A 21,110-nucleotide genomic window follows, 5' to 3' on the forward strand; every position below is an offset into this window, starting at 1 on the left:
TATTATCTGTACTGACAAAAAAAACTAAATTAGTAAATAAAGTGAACACCAATTGCATTTAAGTACTTATGTACAAACTTGGTTTGCCTAATAAAATACTTAAAGAGTATACACAAAAAATACACAATCCCTCATCCTACAGTCTGGATAAAGACTCTAATGTGGCAAATAAAGGACTAACCCCTTTGGAAAGAAAGAGAATTTTTATTTAGAACTCCAAATTTAACATCAAACCTCATATTATTTGATTTTTTGATTTATTAATAATGACTAAATAAAAAGTATTTAACTTCCTACTTAGTTATATCCTTATTAACACTATAGTAAAATATTAATATTCACACAAACTGGAAGTATTCATCTTCTTGCTTTAGGAAAATTTAAATATGAATCTACGGAATTATTTTTCTCACTTATCTTAATACTGCACCATTAATGCAACTCAGTAAAGCATATTAAAAATAGGTACATAAATTTTAATCAAGCTGTAATTAATTCTTCATATTTACTATTATAAAACAAGAAAAAATATTTTAAAAATTATTCTCATTTGCAATTAAGGTTATATAGTCAATAGCTAACAAACTCATTACCCTTTATAACACAACTTGCTAATTATTCTTATAGATACTACCTCCATTTTAATTTCTTACTTATAATGTATATTGAACAGAAGATTTTGGTCAAGTCAGAACAAAGCATTTTGCCTAATTCAGAGGCATTATTATATTTAACCAACCCTATGAAGTATTATCATCCTCATTTTACAAAGGAAGCTTAGAAAAATAATTTAAGTCAGGCTTGACCTTCCCACAAAAAGCAGCAAAGCAAGGATTCAATTCCATTCTCTCTGACTCTAGTGCCTGCACAGAACATAATACGTCTAAAATGATGAACTGTTTTTTAAACCAAAGCTCCTAAGATACCAAAACTTACTATAAAGTTATAAATGCCAAGTATTTTTTAAAAAGATGCTTTCTTTGTTTTCTTTTTTGTTTCACAAAGAAAAATGACTCTTTTATGCTCTAATAATAGTCAAAGCATTTGGTGCAATGACAATATTAACAATTAAAATGAGCTTTTATTATATAAAGCAACATGTTTCTTCAGTGGATAAAAATTTTTAAATTTTGGACATGCTGGGAGAATGCTAAATGGAACTAACTCTTTACCTCGTAGGAACAGGGACCTCAGTCAACCCGGAGAGGAGAACAGCAGGAGCCAGTCTCACAAATGCAATAATAGGTCTTTCTAAAAAGTCTACTTCTCCCACCAGAACATTGGATGCCTCGGCTCCCGAAGGAATTTTCCTCATGAAATTCATATCAACCTATTGACAAATAAATAATAATTAAAAATAAAGTTTGCATGGTATTTATAAGACTTTTTAGAAGGAAACAGGAAAGAAAAGATGCTTTTAAGACTATTTGCTAATCAAAACTGGTGATCTACTGAATGTATAATGCCAAAAATTCTCACAAAGAACGAAATAGACAAATACAAAAAAAGCAAGCAAAACACCGCTATCCAACTGTTTTAACTGTCATAATCTTTACTATTTCAGAGATCTAAATTATCAAACATACGAATTAGAGAAAATTTGCAATGAATATAGCACTATTCATTAAAAACTACTAAGGACAAAAATATAGTTCACAAACTAACAATGGTTCATGAAATTATACACAGTGCTAAAAAATATTCATTTCATGATTATCTATTGTTTAATCTTAGAAATGAATTAGTCCCTTTATATTTTATATATATTTTTATAAGTCCTTTTTATTTTAAAAAACTCTGAGCATTCCCCAGTATTTTCATTAAGTAGAAAAAAATTTTTATTTAAAACTAAAATAAATAGCCATTACTGGTATAGATATATGGTAGTGCCATATAATCAAATTTAGTTGTCTGTGTATAATTACAAAGAAAAGGTTACAAACATAGTATCAAGGTAGGGGAACTTCTTCATTTATATGCAGTTTCACACAAGTCACTAAACAACCACTTACAGGGCTATCTATTAAAAATAAAACCAGCACTTACAGCGGGCCTCTTGAGTCCCACACCCAGTGTGCCACAACTACAGTGCCAGGAGGCAGACTCCTGCCCAACAGGAGACAAGGAGGTGTACACAAGGATAGGCCAAGTAAAAAAAAGTAAAACTGTGACAGAGGAACAAAAATAAACGGCGTCTGCCATGTCTAGAGGAGATCTATAATGTAAATTACATTAATTTATTCATTTAACAAGAAGTTGCAATTTCACTACTGAACACTTTTCACTCATCTGAAACAAAGGAGCACCAGTGAAAATACGATCAAGTTAGAATAGAAGAATTAAAAGTACAGCAGCCTTTCTGTACCGTCAATGTCCCGTATGCAAGGCTTCTTACAATTTTAGAGCATGAAGTTCAGCAAAGCTATAACGTAAATCATTTAAACTCCTTTTCTGCAAAATGTGATTTATAGACTTTGCATCACAAAATAAAAGGCTTAAGAAAAATGAATCTTACTTGAAATAATCACATTTAATTAAAAGTCTGACATTGGATGCAAAAATATTAATTAATGTATTCAGAGTATCCTATAGCAAATTAACACCATCAAAAAACTACAACGGCCACATTGAATCAATTATTCACAAGTAGTATGGATATAGTATGCTTTAAATTCAACCGTAATTTGAACTTGTAGTTTTTTGCCCTGTTCTTTTGAAATAAGTTTTTCTTTTCTATTTTGTAAATACTCATCTACCAAAATAAAAAATTATAGTGAGATAGGTGAGTTGTTTTTAAATCCATGCCTTTACCTACCTAGGGGGAAGCACGGATATGTTTCCCAAAGACATTCCCGAAAGTACTGACACCATAAGACAGTAATTCTGGGATCGAATTACAGCTGAGAAAAGGCTGAATCACTTCTACTGTAACATCACTCCCAGAATTAATCTTTCTAGTGGTGGTAGCTGCAGAACAAATGACTGTAATTCAAAAGTACTGAAGTTTCATATCTATGGGTAGGTATAGATGAAAATACCATATTACTCACATATTCTTTTGTCAGAATTTCTAAAACTAGTAAGATATAAAGCTTTTCCAGGGCTCTGAGATTGTTACCTTTCTCACAATTTCTGAGCTCAAATTAACAAATCACAAGCATCACATGCAGGTTTGTAAGCACCAGTCTATTAAAAAATTATTATAATCAATGTTAATAAAACCCCATTGCGAGCAATTTTCTCAGTAAGAATGATCAGAAAAATTTATAGTTAATGATAGAATTACCTTGCTGAAGTCAACAGTACTATTTTCTCTGCTTCCTCCACTTCCATTACCTTTAATTTCTGCACTTTTACTATTGTCCAAGTTTCCAGGTGCAGACTGTGGAGAAGCTAAAATACCTGTATTTAAGAACAAGCAAATTCCAAATTAGTTAGGAGAAAATTCACTTTGTAACCTGACTCTGCTCATACCCTGAAAGTGATAATTTATTAAAAGCAAATGTGCAAGGTAAAAAAAAAAAAAAAGTGCCAAGTGTTAGTACCATACCAGCAAGACTAGAATAATATTTTAAGCCATAATGAAGCTATAAATTTTAACATTTAAAATAATATAATTGGAATTTACAAAAATGGTGCCTTTTGCAAAAAGAAAAAAGTGAGTACGTGAGGAACCACAGAAGATGGAAGCCCTGAGTCTAATTACCACTACAAATACTTAGGGAATACACTTTCAATATATCTAACAGACATGTGAACTACAGAGCTTAATGATGCCTAACTACACTTAGCATGCTTACATCAACAACAATATAAATTTTCTGATAAACCCTAAATGTAACTAAGAAAATTTAAGAGCTACATCAACTAAATGTAGGTTAAATTTACCATATCTTCCACAATCATAAAAGTTTCCTCAAGAGTTTTCATTTCTCTTGGCTAGTATTTATGTGCTGCCTACTGTCATTATTCCTAAGAAATACAACTTCAAAATATAATAGCAATGTTTTTACAATATAAATACAAAGAGTAAGGGTTTTATAATCAAACAGATCTGTGTTGAAACAAGCACTCTCTGCAACTTTTTGTCACTATGCGACTTTTAACTCACTCAACCTCTAAGATTCAGACAAACCTATAAAATTAGCTCGTTTGGATTACAAATGAAAGATATATGTCCAAGCATTAGTACACTCATTTCAAGTGACATTCAACAGCAACATTTCACAACAGTAAAATAACCCTGTAGCATATGACCAATTGTTACCACCATGAATTTTGCAAAAAGTTCAAATCTCAAAAATTTTAAAAGTACATAACACTGATTTCTACAGTTAAATGTATCCCATTTTTTTCATGAACAATTGAGAATCTTGAACGATTCTCTAGTTCAAGAATAGAAATTAATATTACCCAAAACATTGAGTATCAAAGGAGAAAAGGCACTAGACTGAATTACAACAGACTTTACTTTTAGTTTAACTCTGCCACTCATGACAATCTAGTTACCCACAGAAATTGATTAAACTGTTTGTGGTCAGATCCTATAAACTTAAAAGTTAATATTGGTAATTAGGTTCCAGAATTTTAAGCACATCAGATATATATAATGCATCTAAGGGAGTTTTCATCGTTATAGAATACCACATACTATAACTAACAACTGAAACTGTCATTTGGCTTCATCGCTTAAACTCAATGACGGAAGACCTTTGTGACATCCACCTCTCTGTTAAACACCTAAACTAGGCTGTCATTGCGACCCAAAAATCTCAGTATAAAAAGCATATGCAATCTATTTAGCCACATGCTCATTCTCTGAAAGTGTTAATTCTGAAACAAAAATTATTTCCTAAAACTCATTTTTCACCATTTTAGCTTAGCAGAGGAAAGTTATTAAGATTCCTCTTCTTTAATCTTTGTCCCTAAACTTCCAGAATAGAGTCCTTTCCTTTATTAAAATACATGCTCAAATGGAAAAAAAAAAAAAGTTAACCAGTATTTTTCAGTAGCTTCTACCAACTCGCACACAAGAAAATGAGGAGTATCATTAAGGCCCTGGCAGTAACTGCAACTGAGCATCAATACACATCCTTGTAACTAGTAAATGTATTCCATCTGTAGACGTATAATCAAAAGAATATGTATGTGCAGTTTCCCAGAATAGTCCCAGCCACTGGATTTTGGGGAGAAGAGTGGAATGAGGAGAAGGCTATAGGGGAAAGTAATGATATTGTAAGAATGGGATGAAGAAATGACATGGAACTAACACTGACAAAGCTAGAAGATATGACCTGAAGTCACTTGGCTAAACTGGTCATCTTGAACCTGTTAAAACTGGCATGCCAGGTACATGTTCGAGTTTTCCACCATTTTGTTCTCTACGAAGTCCTTCCCAATTTCACCTAAGTTAAAGCTGTTTTCTCAATCAGTAAAGGAAGTCTCCCTGCTCCTACAATAAAGTCCTAGTGCTTAGAATTAAATAAGTTCCCCAAAATTAACACTATCATTAGCACCGATAACTCAAAAGGACTATATTTCTTTGCTTTAAGAAAAAGGAAAAAACAAATGTGAGCATGTGTATATACAGAATCAATGCTGGGATTTAAAAACAATACTGTGGTAAATCTATAATTTTGCCCTTACATTTTTTCCTCAAAATAGCAAATCTAACTGGAGAAAGATAAAATCAACGATATCAGAGTTTCATTGAAAGTTTGAAAGTTGAAGTGCACCAACTAACTGCCCCAGGAACTCAAGGGTAGGTTTGGAAGCATTTAACTGTTTTTCCAAATTGGTTTTTTTTTCCTTTTGTTATGTTAAGGAGATGTAATCACCAACCACCCTGAACCAGACCAAGCCTCACCACAAGAGCTACACCTACGACCTTTGCCTTCAATGCTAAGATGTCTCCAGGAGGAGCTTACGCCTTATTACTGTAACCTGCAGTGTACGTGGAAGCATGATTTCCAACTAAGCCTGCACATGCGAATACCCACTTCTCCCTTTTGAATATTCATTCCCCATCAGAAATAAAGGTCCCTACTTTCCTTTGTTTGGGGAGAGCCATGACTTTGGAAATGATTCCGCATGGTCTCCTATTTGTTGCAAATATACTTTACTTTGTGAGACAACTACTTCTGCCGGAGAATCTGATTTAACTCGCCAGGAGGCAAATCCACTTTGGTTTCGGTAACAGATGTAGTTGCATCAGTGGTTCTCAACCTGGGAAGATTTTGTCCCCCAAGAGACACTGGCAATGTCTAGAGACATTTTTGATTGTCACACTGGGGAATGCTACTGGAAGCTAGTGGATAGAGACCAGGGATGCTGCTAAACATCCCACAACGCACAGCATAGCCACCTACAACAAAGAAGTGTCCTGTCCAAAATGTCAATGGTGCCAAGGCTGAGAAACACCGAGTTAGAATACAGTTACAAACACTAAAAATGAGTTTACCTCTTTTACATACAATTTTTCTCCAAAAATAACTAATGGGAAACACCACTTCCTTTTTTACTCTGGGTATGGATAAATCATGACCCCATGACACAAAAATTTATGACATTAGTCTCTCAAAAATGATGCTGAGGCCATCTTCCTCCTCTAACATAACAACAGACTTAAGGAAACTCAACTAGAGTTTCTAGGTGCTTTAAGCACCAAAGGTAATTAAACAGGGAATAATATATAGCTGTCTCTATTATTTTAATTACATACCTTCTATAGACGCCTTCTTAAACAGTAATTATGAGCTTTTTCTTGTCTTTAGAAATTCTTCTCTTCCCTCCATTCTAATTTCTTCTCTTCAGTAAGGCTGATAAATCTCATGGCATACTTACAGCAGGGGGGGGGGGGACTTAATTGTGTTCCTCAATTCTCAGCTAATTGCTCCTTTTATCCCCTTATCAACATGGCCTAACAAGCCATTGTGAACCGATATGCCCCTTCCTTCCTATATTTAGTCCCTTATTATTAATAATATAGAAGCTGGTAAAACAAGAAATGTTCAGTGTTACAAATATAGGTAAAAACAAATGCAGGTAAGTAACTTTAAAATCATTTTTGTTCGAGGAAAAATAGTAAATCTTGCTGATTCTTTTCAATTAAAATGAATGCTGAGTATTTCTAGGCATTTATTTTCTCCTTTTTGTTCAGTTACCTCATTATTATACTATATCTTATTCATGAAGTAACAAAATTTACAATGAAATACTATCCTATGGATTATCTTAGGTACATCTGAGTGCAATTCCTTGCTCTGGTCATTTATGATCTTAACATCTCTAAGTCTGAGTTGTCTTCATTTGTAAAATAGGGATAACACGAACCTCATCAAAGTGTTAGAAGAATTAGAAATATGATATTTGAAAAGCACATATCACTGTGTGTGGAACAAACTATAAAACAATGGTAGCTGTAACTCTGATCATAATTAATGTTACAATGATTTAGCCACAAAATTTCCATTTTTTACTTCTAAAAGTATATCCTTTTTTGGCAACTACAATGAGCTTCCATTAAAAGTATTTGGTAAGTTTGGATAAAGCCAATAAAGAGAGGGAGCGGTCTGTCATATAGCAGTAGGAGCACAAGGATTTTCAGTCAGAGGACTTAGGCTGTCACTTACTAGTTGTATGATCTAGGGGAAGTTATCTAACTTTTCTGAGTTTCTGAAAATGGGTGTATCCAGCTAACTTACACAAACTTAATAACTGTAAGCTACCACTGAAGTGTTAGATACTATCAGTATTACGGAGAAATGTGATAATACTTAATGTGATTAAAACCACTAGTTAGCATTCGTATATGTCACATTGATGTTCAGCTGTCAGTAAAAAGCAGCACTAAAGACTACTTCTTTATATGGACTGGGTGGAAAGATATATATATATATAAATGTACATATAATTAATACATAAGAAGAGCCAAAATTATCATACTACATAACCCTTAAATGAGTTACAAATCTTTTAACCACTAAGAAATAATTTTTCTAATTCACATACAAAAATATATCCTAGCCATAACTATAGGAACTTTGGTTCTGAAAATTTCAAGGTGAATTTGGATTACAGATAGATATGGCACTAAATAAAGGACAATTAAAGTCTATTTCAAATATAACACGAGTCTTAAAATAAGGATGATTCCAGGCAGTCATTAGAGAACGTCAATCTTCTCAGAGACAAAATGAGAAGAAGAACATTCAACCCTATTTTTGTTAGGAAGGTTAAAACATACTGCATTCTTTGGACACACCAAATGATAGACAAAAGGCACATCATCTCAATTTATGTACAGTATGTGTTCATTCACCCTATGAATGAAATGCACAAGAAGAAAAGCCACCGTTTTTAAAAAATCATGGCAAATTAGAGATTACTTATAAAAATTTCCACGTTTTTCTGAACCATTCAAATGCTTATCCTGTAAAATCTCGATGAAAAATTTTGAAAGGGCTTAAATTATGTGTAGTTTTCTTTGTAGTCTTTACAACTTAAAATTTTTAATAATTCTATTCTCTTCTACAATATACTACAAAGAAAAAAAAAAAACATGCAGAAGTCAAAATAAATTATAAGCATTATCTACATTTGCTGCTAAAGCTATGTGCTGAAAGGCATTCCAAGTGCAAGTGATCCAGAGGCAGAAAGCACCACACATGGAGGATTTTGGATAGTTGCCTGGAGTTATGTCAACATTTTCCTCATTCTTCTGCTCCTGGCCTTTCAGTGCTTCTAAGTCTTCCTCAGGCGGATGAATTACTACTGTGGGAATATCATCACTGGCAGGTGAAACCAGTAGTTCTGGGGCCTGAAGCTGACTCTGTTGGGAACTTCTGGAGGTCAGGCGACTGATGCTAGGGCTGGAAGGAGGACTGTTTTGAGGGGTGGGTACTGGGGTTGTACACCTCGAGCCTGCAGGGGTTCCAGCTCTTGAAGAAGGAAGAAGATGACTGAGAAGAAGAGATAAAGGCGATTCTCCTCTCAATGAAAGGTTTGAGGCAGAGAGACCTGTTCGCAAAGAGTGGCGGGAGGCTGAAAGGCCTTCCCCTGAGATAAAACAAATAAATGAAAAATGATGAAGTTCACTGCAGAAGGCAAATAGAGACACAAAAAAATCAATTTACACTGTAAATCGCAAGCATTAAAGGCCCAAAATTTCAAATTCATGCTGTCAGGGTTAGCATAGCAATCAGATTTTTAAATGTTAGAAAGTCATTGAAAAGTTGCTTAAATTGTAATTAGTTCCCCAAAGGTGTATCCAAAAAACAAAACACAATGTTAACAACAGATGCTAGGGGACAATATTCTGTTAGTAATTAGAATGCCCAATAGTGTGGCTTTTAAAAAAAAGAACAATACCAATGCAAAGTTGCTGTTTAAATAAATGAAAAACAATACAAAAATAATCTAAGAAATAGAACCCAAAATAAAACTTAGCAGTATCGATAGCTTATTTTTTAGTACATATTTCCTACACTGTACCAAACCACTATAGATAATTCTCTCTCACAATAAATGTCCACATTAACATGATCTAATAATTCCTAACTTAAAATTGGTATCAAATCTCTATAACATTAAGTCAACAGGGCATTCTCACTTACTGGCAGTGCTCTCAAGTCAAATTTAAAAACGTAAGACAAGCTATAGAAGTTTTTTTTAAAAAGAGAAACATAATGTCAATTTTAAAGGATACATATTCTTGAGCTCTCTAAAGATATTAACAAATATTCTAAAATGAGCTTCCATTTCTAATACAGCAGATAAATTTAAATAAATACATACAATCCTTAATTTAACTAGATAAGAATAAAGCATTTCTCATCGACAACAGCAATAACAAAAGAAGTCTAGAATATTTCAAAAGGTCATTTATACTTCAAACATCTGGTGATTCTATCAAGTGTAGCTTAACAGAATAACATTGTTTTTTAGGAAAAATATGAGAAATATAACAATCAATCCTATATGATCTAAGTAATCAAAGCTACATGCTCAAGAGATCCTAGAAATATTAAAAATAAAGATTGACCTTTAATCTGTAAACAACAATCATTTAGTTAAAAAATAAGCTACATGCAGAAAAAGTGTTAAATTACTATAATACAACAGTATTTAACAACTGTTAAAATACTATAATAATATGCTAAAATGGCATTCAAAAGAAAATAGCCATTGTTTTATGATTAAAAGGAACCAAATGATAATTGGAGAATAATCAGGAACCACTGCAAGTGAGGAATAAAGATTCAATAGGGTCTCTCTGGATAAATGAACCCATTTCACTAAAGGAGAGAATATACATGACAGATGAAAAGAGAGGTAAAATGTGACATAGATGGCTTGCTTTTAAATTGAACTTAGGTCCATAAGAGATTTCTTTTATTCTTAAGAATATTTGTGTATTCTTCAAACACACAAAGGCATAATTTTAAACAAAAAGGCATAAATTTTAAAGATTAAAAAGAGTTTTAATGGTCAAATGCTCAGAAGAAATGGACTTAAGTATCTTACATTGAGCTGCAAAAGACAATTAGAGTCAATTTTAGATATATTAAACCCTATCACCTATGGCGGTTTGCTTGTAGAACACTTAAAAGTCATACTATCATTTCAGGGACAGAAAAGATGAACAGACGGACATTGTGACCCATCCTCCACCTTTCTTCACTGTAATCCTCACAAACCTTGGGTAATGGTAACAGCTAGAGGTAATAATGACCCTCATAAGCAACTCCAGCCTTTTGCACCTCCGTTTTCCAGAGGCACTATCATCAGAGCTCTCTGCGAGCCAAAAGAGAACCCCAGTGATGCATTCCGCTGCTTTAGAAAGACGAAAAGCAACACCTCCAAGTGTGCCAGGCTTAAGACAGTGACAGAGGTAAATGGCTACAAAAACACCGTCTCCCCATGCCCCACATAACCCACCGCTAGACCATGAATGAGAGCGGAGAGCTGGAATATGTGGGTCACTCTCAATGGCTTGGAAGACATCAGCAAGGTCATCCCTAGCATAAGACAGGAACAATCATAAAAACCTTTCACAAATTGTATAAATAAAGGGCAGTGTAATCAGCAAACCAACCCAAAAACACTTGCTTATGCCCAACAAATAAAGTGTATTCAAGACAAAAAAAATCACTAGGAAAAAAATCTAACATAAATAATAAAGGTTCAAACCCAAGATTTAGAATTTTAAACAGACTAAATCTACAGATCATAATTTATGCCTCTTAAATCAATTATACAAAAATTCTTAAACAGAAACAAAAAAAGCAGGAAGGAGAAGTAATTCAGAGTTAGGTATAGTGATAGCGTTTAAATATTACCAACAGTTAAATATGCCATTTCAACAGAGTGAATGCTTAATTTTTTCATCTAAATGATTTCTACAGACAATTCTGTCATGTCGTAAAGACATTTTAGAAATATTTTTAAATGCACAAATAACACTATTATTTTTTAAAAAAAGATGATAAAATGACCTATGTGATTATCTGGAAAAAATATCTTTCTTTCCCCAAATGCTAACTGTAACATACTGGAATGCTGTTAGAGTAGAAGTGTTAGCAAAAACTGGATGCTATAACTTATCTCACCATTCCTTTCAAGCAAGTGAGGGTCAGAATGTTTCTTGCCTATATCTGCAAAAGATCGAACAAGGGGAATCCGACTGGTGAATCTTTTCTCATTCTGATGATGATGTCTCTTCAGAAGAGCTTCTCTGACATTCTCTCTTATGGACTCATCCAACTGGCCAGAGGCTATCATGTTGTCCAATACCATATCTATTCAAAGGAAAAAAAAATATCAGTCATTTTTACTAAATAAACTAACACTTGGATAACTATAACATAGAATAAACTCTAACTGAAATCTTTCCAAAAAAATAAGATCCTTAAATAGCTCTAGAAAGTATTATTCTCTTCTAAAATTGAATAATGTATGCATAAAGATAAATATGAACATTATCCAACAAAAATGAACAAATTACATAAAGATCCTTATTTTAATATACATTATTATTTATAAAGAGGCTACCATTATACACTGATAGACTTCCTGTACTTGAAAGTGCTTTCCTGATATGGATGCAATAATTCCTATTTGGAGGCGGAATTAAGATGGCGGCGTAAGCAGAGTCAGAACTCACCTCCTCCCGTGGACACGGCCAATTTACAACTACTCGTGGAAAAATTACCCCGAGACAGAACTGAAAACTGGATGAGAGGAACTCCTGCAACAACGGACAATCCTAACTGAGGTAGAAGAGGCAGAGACTCCCTTCTGGAGAGGAAAAACGCCGCCTTCACAAGCCGCCAGCTTCACGGCCACCGGGAGCAGCTCACAGGTACGCAGCCTCCCTGGAGGCGCAGGGTCCTGAGCCGGGGAGTGCCTCAGCTGTGGGCATTTTGTGGACCCAGCACAATCGAGACCAGCGGCATAATATCTGACTTTGCCTGCTACTAAAACACTGGGGAGTACCCCCAGAAAACCCAGTTCACAAAGAAACTAAAACTGGCTCTTAAAGGGCCCGCACACAAACTCACCCGTTTCAGAAAGCATCCTAAAATCACCAGAAAGAAAGGCGCACAGTGCTGTGGTGAAAAGAGACTGACCTAATAGGCCCTGAGTGCATCTTGGTGAGGGGTGAGACCTCTCCAGGGACTGGGACATTGGCGGCGGCCATTGTTGTGGCCTGGTGTGGGCGTGCTAACACAGACGCCATTGGAGTTCTCCCTGAGGCCTGCTAGCCCAGGGTCTGCCCCACCCGCTAGGGCACCGATTTAATCCAGCTCAGTCAGGGCAGGCAGCCCACCATAGAGACTGGCCCCACCCAACAACAAGCCCTCAGGCAACTTGTGGGCCTGCATAGATTGGTGACTGGATTCTCTGCAGCCTGGCAACTGAGCCCTGCGGGTGGAGAGTGGGGGCCGGTGGCAGAGTGTGTGGGGCTCCCGCCATGGAGAGACTGGGTCCGCTTGGGGAGGTCGGGGCGCTCACACGGGGCAGGACTATGTTGACTGTGTGTGTGGCCCTGTGGGCGGCAGGGTTTGTCAGCTGCAGCAGACTTGTGCTTCTCAAAGACCCACATAGGAGGTTTGCCCCATGTTCCAAAGCCTGAAACGACTGGGTGCTCCTGTGCCTGAGGCCAGCCCCACCCAGCTGCAATCCTCAGAGAGCTGACAAGAGACCTAATAGGCTAGAGGCTTACAGCAATTGTAAGGCCCTGAGCCTAACAACCTGCCAAGCTGGGGGCCTACTCACTTAAAAGAAATACTGCAACACAAATGTGGTATTAGAACTTGCAGCCAACTGTGCTGGGGCTCCCCACACCTGATAAAGAGACTGAAGGGCCCACAACAACTACAAGCAGCTGAGCATTACAACAGCTGGCCAGGAGCATAACTCGGCCTCCCTGGGCGCCTACAGGGAGAGCAAACAGGCCACAACAGAAGGACACACGTAGCCCACATAGGGGTCACCCCTGGAACATTGAGAACTGAGGGAAGCACACTGGAAGCCTCCTAAGGCATCACTTACATAAGGTCACCTATCCAAGAGCAGGAGACGTAGCTGACCTACCTAATACGTAGACACAAGCACAGGGAAAGAGGCAAAATGAGGAGGCAAAAGAATACATTCCAAGTAAGGGAACAGGACAAAACCCCAGAAAAGGAACTAAGTGAAACAGAAATGAGCAACCTACCCAACAGAGAGTTCAAACTAAGAGTGTTAAGGATGCTCACTGATCTGGGGAGAAGAATAGATGAACTCAGTGAGAATGTCAACAAAGAAATGGAAGATATAAAAAAGAACCAATCAGAAATGAAGAATACAATACTGGAAATGAAAAATTCATTAGAGGGACTCAAAAGCAGAGCAGAGGATACACAAGAACAGATCTGTGAGCTGGACGAAAGACTAGAAGAAATTACCCAAGGTGAACAGGTAAAAGAGAAAAGAATTAAAAAGAGTGAGGACAGTCTAAGGGACCTCTGGGACAACATCAAGCGTACTAACATCCGTGTTATAGGTGTCCCGGAAGGAGAACAGCGAGACAAGGGGGCAGAGAATCTATTTCAAGAAATAATAGATGAAAACTTCCCTAACCTAAGGAAGGAAACAGACATCCAGGTACAGGAAGCACAGAGAGCCCCAAACAAGATAAACCCAAAGAGGCCCACACCAAGACACATCATAATCAAAATGTCCAGAATTAAAGATAAAGAGAGAATCCTAAAAGCCGCAAGACAATGTCAAGTTACATACAAAGGAAACCCCGTAAGGCTATCAGCTGACTTCTCAGCAGAAACCTTACAGGCTAGAAGAGAATGGCATGATATATTTAAAGTGTTAAAAGGAAAAAACTTACAGCCAAGAATACTCTACCCAGCAAGGTTATCATTCAAAATGGAAGGAGAGATCAAAATTTTCCCAGATAAGCAAAAATTAAAGGAGTTTGTCACCAAGAAACCAGTGCTACAAGAAATGTTAAAGGGACTGATTTAAGGGGAAAAGAGAAGACCACAAATAGGAAAAATTATCTATTTCCATGATTAGAACGTAATGGATACAAATACACAAAAAAGAGGTTAGATATGATATCAAAAACATAAAAGGAGGGAGGAGGGGAGTTAAGTGTACAGCTTTCAGACAGAGGTCAAACTAAAGTGACCATCAATTCTGTATAGAAGAAGAAAGGAACAGAGAAGGACTACTAAAACACTGAGAGAAAAAAAAAAAAGTTAAAAAAATGGCAGTAAGTACATACTTATCAACAGCTACTTTAAACGTCAATGGACTAAATGCTCCAATTAAAAGGCATAGGGTGGCTGACTGGATAAAACAACAAGACCCATATATATGCTGCATACAAGAGACACATTTCAGACCTAAAGACACAAACTGAAAGTGAGGGGATGGAAAAAGATACTCCACGCAAATGGCAATGAAAAGAAAGCTGGGGTAGCAGTACTCATATCAGACAAAATAGACTTTAAAACAAAAACTGTAAAAAGAGAAAGAAGGGCATTACATAATGATCAAGGGAACAATCCAACAAGAGGATATAACACTTGTAAATATCTACGCACCCAATGTAGGTGCACCTAAATATATAAAGCAATTATTAACAGACATAAAAACAGAAATAGACAGTAACACAATAATAGTAGGGGACTTTAACACTCCACTTACACCAACGGATAGGTCATCCAAACAGAAGATCAATAAGCAAACACTGGCCTTAAACGACACACTAGAACAGATGGACCTAGTAGATATATACAGAGCATTCCATCCAAAAACCGAAGAATACACGTTCTTTTCAAATGCACATGGAACATTCTCCAGGACTGATTACATATTAGGCCACAAAACAAGTCTCCATAAATTTAAGAAGATTGAAATAATACCCAGCGTCTTTTCTGACCACAACGGTATGAAACTAGAAATCAACTATAGGAAGAAAATCAGAAAAGCCACAAATACGTGCAGATTAAACAAAATGCTACTGAACAATGACTGGGTTAATGAAGAAATCAAAGAAGAAATAAAAAAATACCTGGAGACAAATGAAAATGAAAATACGACATGCCAGAATTCATGGGATACAGCAAAAGCGGTTCTAAGAGGGAAGTTTATAGCGATACAGGCCTATCTCAACAAACAAGAAAAATCTCAAATAAACAATCTAACAATGCACCTAAAGGAACTGGAAAAAGAAGAACAAACCAAGCCCAAAATCAGTAGAAGAAGGGAAATAATAAAAATCAGAGCAGAAATAAATGAAATAGAGACCCAAAAAACAATAGAAAAAATTAATAAAACCAAGAGCTGGTTCTTTGAAAAGGTCAACAAAATTGACAAATCTTTAGCTAGACTCACCAAGAAAAAAAAGAGACAAGGCACAAATAAGTAAAATCAGAAATGAAAGAGGAGAGGTTACAACAGACACCTCAGAAATACAAAAGATTATAAGAGAATACTATGAAAAGCTATATGCCAACCAATTCGACAATCTGGAAGAAATGGATAAATTCTTAGAATCATACAACCTTCCAAACTGGATCAAGAAGAAGTAGAGAATTTGAATAGACCAATCACCAGTAAGGAGATCGAAACAGTAATCAAAAACCTCCCCAAAAATAAAAGTCCAGGACCAGATGGCTTTCCTGGTGAATTCTACCAAACATTCAAAGAAGACTTAATACCTAGCCTTCTCAAACTCTTCCAAAAAATTGAGGAGGGGGGGAAGCTCCCTAACTCATTCTACGAAGCCGACATTACCCTGATACCAAAACGAGACAAGGACAACACAAAAAGAAGAAAATTACAGGCCAATATCACTGATGAACATCGATGCAAAAATCCTCAACAAAATACTAGCAAATCGCATATACAACAATATGTTAAAAAGATTATACACCATGATCAAGTGGGATTTATTCCAGGGATGCAGGGATGGTTCAACATTCGCAAATCAATCAACGTAATACACCACATTAATAAAATGAAGAATAAAAATCACATGATCATCTCAATAGATGCAGGGAACGCATTTGACAAGATACAGCATCCATTTATGATAAAAACTCTGAATAAAATGGGTATAGAAGGAAAGTATCTCAACATAATAAAGACCATATATGAGAAACCCACAGCTAATATCATCCTCAATGGTGAAAAACTGAAAGCCATCCCTCTAAGAACAGGAACCAGACAAGGATGCCCACTGTCACCACTCCTATTTAACATGGTACTGGAAGTCCTAGCCAGAGCAATCAGGCAAGAGAAAGAAATAAAAGGGATCCAAATTGGAAAGGAAGAAGTGAAACTGTCACTATTTGCAGATGACATGATTTTATATATAGAAAACCCTAAAGAATCCACCAGAAAACTTTTAGAAGTAATAAACGAATATGGTAAAGTTGCAGGATACAAAATCAACATACAAAAATCAGTTGCATTTCTGTACACTAACAACGAACTAGCAGAAAGAGAAATTACGAATACCATCCCATTTACAATTGCAACAAAAAGAATAAAATACCTAGGAATAAACTTAACCAAAGGGGTAAAAGATCTGTACACCAAAAACTATAAAACATTTCTGAAAGAAATTGAAGAAGACACAAAGAAATGGAAAGATATTCCGTGCTCTTGGATTGGAAGAATTAACATAGGTAAGATGTCCATACTTCCTAAAGCCATCTATAGATTCAATGCAATCCCTATCAAAGTTCCAACAACATTTTTCACAGAAATAGAACAAAGAATCCTAAAATTTATATGGAACAACAAAAGACCCCGAATAGCTAAAGGAATCCTGAGAAAAAAGAACAAAGCTGGAGGTATCACACTCCCTGATTTCAAAATATACTACAAAGCTATAGTAACCAAAACAGCATGGTACTGGCACAAAAACAGACACACAGATCAATGGAATAGAATCGAAAGCCCAGAAATAAACCCACACATCTATGGACAGCTAATCTTTGACAAAGGAGCCAAGAACATACAATGGGGAAAAGAAAGTCTCTTCAACAAATGCTGTTGGGAAAACTGGATAGCCATATGCAAAAAAATGAAAGTAGACCCTTACCTTACACCATACACAAAAATTAACTCTAAATGGATTAAAGACTTGAATGTAAGACCTGAAACTGTGAAACTTCTAGAAGAAAACATAGGCAATACGCTCTTCGACATCGGTCTTAGCAACATCTTTTCAAACACCACGTCTGACCGGGCAAGAGAAACAATAGAAAAAATAAACAAATGGGACTACATCAAACTAAAAAGCTTCTGCACAGCAAAGGAAACTATCAACAAAACGAAAAGACAACCTAACAATTGGAAGAAGATATTTGCAAACCATACTTCTGATAAGGGCTTAATCTCCAAAATATATAAAGAACTCATGCATCTCAACAACAAAAAAACTACCAACCCAATTAAAAAATGGGCAAAAGACCTGAACAGACATTTCTCCAAAGAAGATATACAGATGGCCAACAGACACATGAAAAGATGTTCAAAATCACTATCAGGGAAATGCAAATCAAAACTACAATGAGATATCACCTCACGCCCGTCAGAATGGCTATAATTAACAAGACAAGAAACAACATGTGTTGGAGAGGATGTGGAGAGAAGGGAACTCTCATACACTGCTGGTGGGAGTGCAAACTGGTGCAGCCACTATGGAAAACAGTATGGAGATTCCTCAAAAAATCAAGGATAGAACTACCATATGATCCAGCTATTCCACTGTTGGGTATTTATCCAAAGAACTTGAAAACACCAATTTGTAAAGGTACATGCACTCCTGTGTTCATTGCAGCGTTATTCACAATAGCCAAGACTTGGAAGCAACCTAAGTGCCCATCAAGGGACGAATGGATAAAGAAGCTGTGGTATATATACACAATGGAATACTACTCAGCCATAAGAAACGATGAAATCCAGCCATTTGTGACAACATGGATGGACATTGAGGGTATAATGCAAAGTGAAATAAGTCAGAGGGAGAAGGTCAGATACTGTATGATTTCCTTCATTAAGTAGTAGATAATAACAACAATAAACAAACACATAGGGACAGAGATTGGATTGGTGGTTACCAGAGGGGAAGGGGGGAGGGAGGAGGGTGAAAGGGATAATTCGGTACATGTGTGTGGTGATGGGTTGTAATTAGTATTTTGGTGGTGAACATGATGTAATCTATGCAGAAATAGAAGTACAATGATGTACACCTGAAATTTTTACAATGTCATAAACCAATGTTACTGCAATAAACAAAAAATTAAAAAATAATAATAATAATAATTTCTATTTGACTGAATATTCAATAATATTGGCTTCCTAAGAATTTTATTCCTAAGTATTTTATTGCTTCACCTCATATTCTTTCCCAAAATGTAGAATAATATCTGGACTCATTCATTCAATCATTGAGTACCTATTATGTGTCGGGAATATAGCAGCTAAGTAGGCAGATCAAATCTCTGCTCTTACCCTTCCAGAGGTAGAAAAACCAATGAGCAGATGAATAGATGAAATATCATGAAGTAATAAGTTCTAGGAAGATGAATATTTCAGGTTGTGAGGTGGGGTGTGGGGAATCAGGAGATTGGTGGCAATGCTATTTTATACATTATTGTGGTGATTGCAGACTATTTTTAATTTATAAAGTATATATAAATATTTTTAAACAGTGCCACTAACTTGAGATATAAAGAGTCAAGCTTTCAAATCTATTATAACTACTCTGAAAGAAAACTAGAAGGGATCAATTTAACAGGTAAACCATAACATTAACACAATGACTACAGGCTACCGTAATACAAGTAAATGGTGGATTATACAACATTTACAAAAATATCACATTGTATTTGTGATAATTGCAAAGCCAAAGTAAGACTCAAATGTCCAAATTCGATATTCCTAACCTTAATTCAATTTTTCAGTCATTCATATAAGACAAGAAAGTAAGGACTTTAATAATCTGAAGACCTGCAGCACCTGGTCAAATTGAACAATCTGGTAATATCAAAGTATTTCTAGCCTGAGAAATTATAATAAATTTATGATTCTCTTGAAGATCAAATACTATAAATTTTTTGGTTTTCCATGGGAGCAATCTGTAACGGTAGTCACACTATCAAATTCATTACCACTGAACTTGATTTTAGTTTTTAGCAATTTTAGTTAATGGCCTAATAGCTTTACCATAGCTCTCTTTTTCCACTTTCTACCTCCAAAGTATCCTTCAAGTTTCTCTCTCCTTCATTTCCACTGCTACTACCTACCACAGTTCAGGTCATCATCACTTCCTGCTTAGACTACTCTTCGAAGAGAGTAACTGGCCTACCTGCTTCTAACTTCTTCCTAATCCAAAGCCACCCTACCTATTCTTGCCAGAATGATCTTCCTGACACATATCTAGATCACACTATTCTCCAAATTAAAAATCATTGAGAGCCAAAATGCCTACCAAAGAAAATCTAATTTCTTAACCCAGTAATTCAAGGCTAGTCACAATCCATCTCTAATTTATCTTCCCAATATATCTCCTAACTACTATTTAAGAAATCTATATACTCACATGTAACCTACCTTCCTGAGATTCATACCTATCTATACTTTCCAGATGTTTTTTCACTGTCTTTCTCCTCTTTAGAATACTTTATCTTGTACCATCTGCTCCTTGTTCCCATGTGTTCAAATTCTATGAATAACTTGTACAGTTAACATATTATGTGGATCCTCCCCAGATACCTTGGTCCAGAAAACAAAGAAACAAAAAGCTCTTTCCTCTGCATATTCAGAGAACAGACTCCATATCCTGCTTATGATACTAATCATTTTCTTCTTGATACTATAATGTCTGTCTAATTTAATCTTCTAGACTCCAAACGTATCAAAGACAACAAGTGTTATTTATATGTCTACTCCTCATATTGTCCTGTACAGAATGGAAGCTTGACCATTAGTTGTTAAATCGATTGTCTAAAATTCTACTCTATTTCCTTATTTATCTACCTCTAATTTCAGTACAACTTAAATTAAAAACAGTCAATTTGCCATAACCTGCTATTTCATCTAGAGTGCTTGCTCTCATATCCAGCATGACTGTTCCATTTAGGATGCAACTTCTTAGTTCAAAAAGACTGTGCAAAGAGAGAGTTGCCACATAAGGTTTACTCCATCGGTCACCGCCATCTTCAACATCCTCTTCAAATTTCAGCCATCTGAAATGTATAACAATAAAAATATTTTATAAATAATGACAAATTCATTTGCTTATTTTAATACGATAAATATAAACTTGTTCTTTTAAAGAGAAACAAATATAACCACCACGAAAACAAAATTTGGCTACAAACACATTTTTACCAACTAGGCTAATAGTCTCCAATATCTAGAGTCACAAGTTACCTTTGTAGTTCCTCTCTCTATTCCAGCTAACACAACAATAAGTCTACAAAAACAAACTATGGAACTTGGTAGTTTCCACTTCTAATCCTCTTTTAAACATAAAATATGCAAGATTTTGATTTTTCAAATTTGTTTCTCTAATTAAAGACATTAAA

At 35.6% G+C, this 21,110-nt stretch overlaps 1 protein-coding gene across 8 annotated transcripts in view; it reads right to left on the bottom strand.

Moving 5' to 3' along the window:
• The window catches only part of SLC4A7 (solute carrier family 4 member 7), a 119,101-nt gene that overhangs the window by 43,270 nt on the left and 54,721 nt on the right, over nt 1-21,110 (bottom strand). For 6 of the 8 annotated variants that reach the window (XM_058554043.1, XM_058554067.1, XM_058554057.1 and 3 more), the window contains exons 5-8: nt 20,608-20,768; nt 11,610-11,798; nt 3,287-3,402; nt 1,173-1,330 (exon numbers count right to left, since the gene is read on the bottom strand). In XM_058554043.1, the coding sequence (XP_058410026.1) occupies nt 1,173-1,330; nt 3,287-3,402; nt 11,610-11,798; nt 20,608-20,768 (624 nt within the window). Of the gene's footprint in view, nt 1-1,172; nt 1,331-3,286; nt 3,403-8,688; nt 9,058-11,609; nt 11,799-20,607; nt 20,769-21,110 lie in introns of all 8 variants that reach the window. The other 2 variants (XM_058554088.1, XM_058554080.1) reach the window with 2 other exon arrangements.

This window comes from Diceros bicornis, chromosome 2 (genome assembly GCF_020826845.1).
Source record: "Diceros bicornis minor isolate mBicDic1 chromosome 2, mDicBic1.mat.cur, whole genome shotgun sequence".
NCBI classification, from domain to species: Eukaryota; Metazoa; Chordata; class Mammalia; order Perissodactyla; family Rhinocerotidae; genus Diceros; species Diceros bicornis.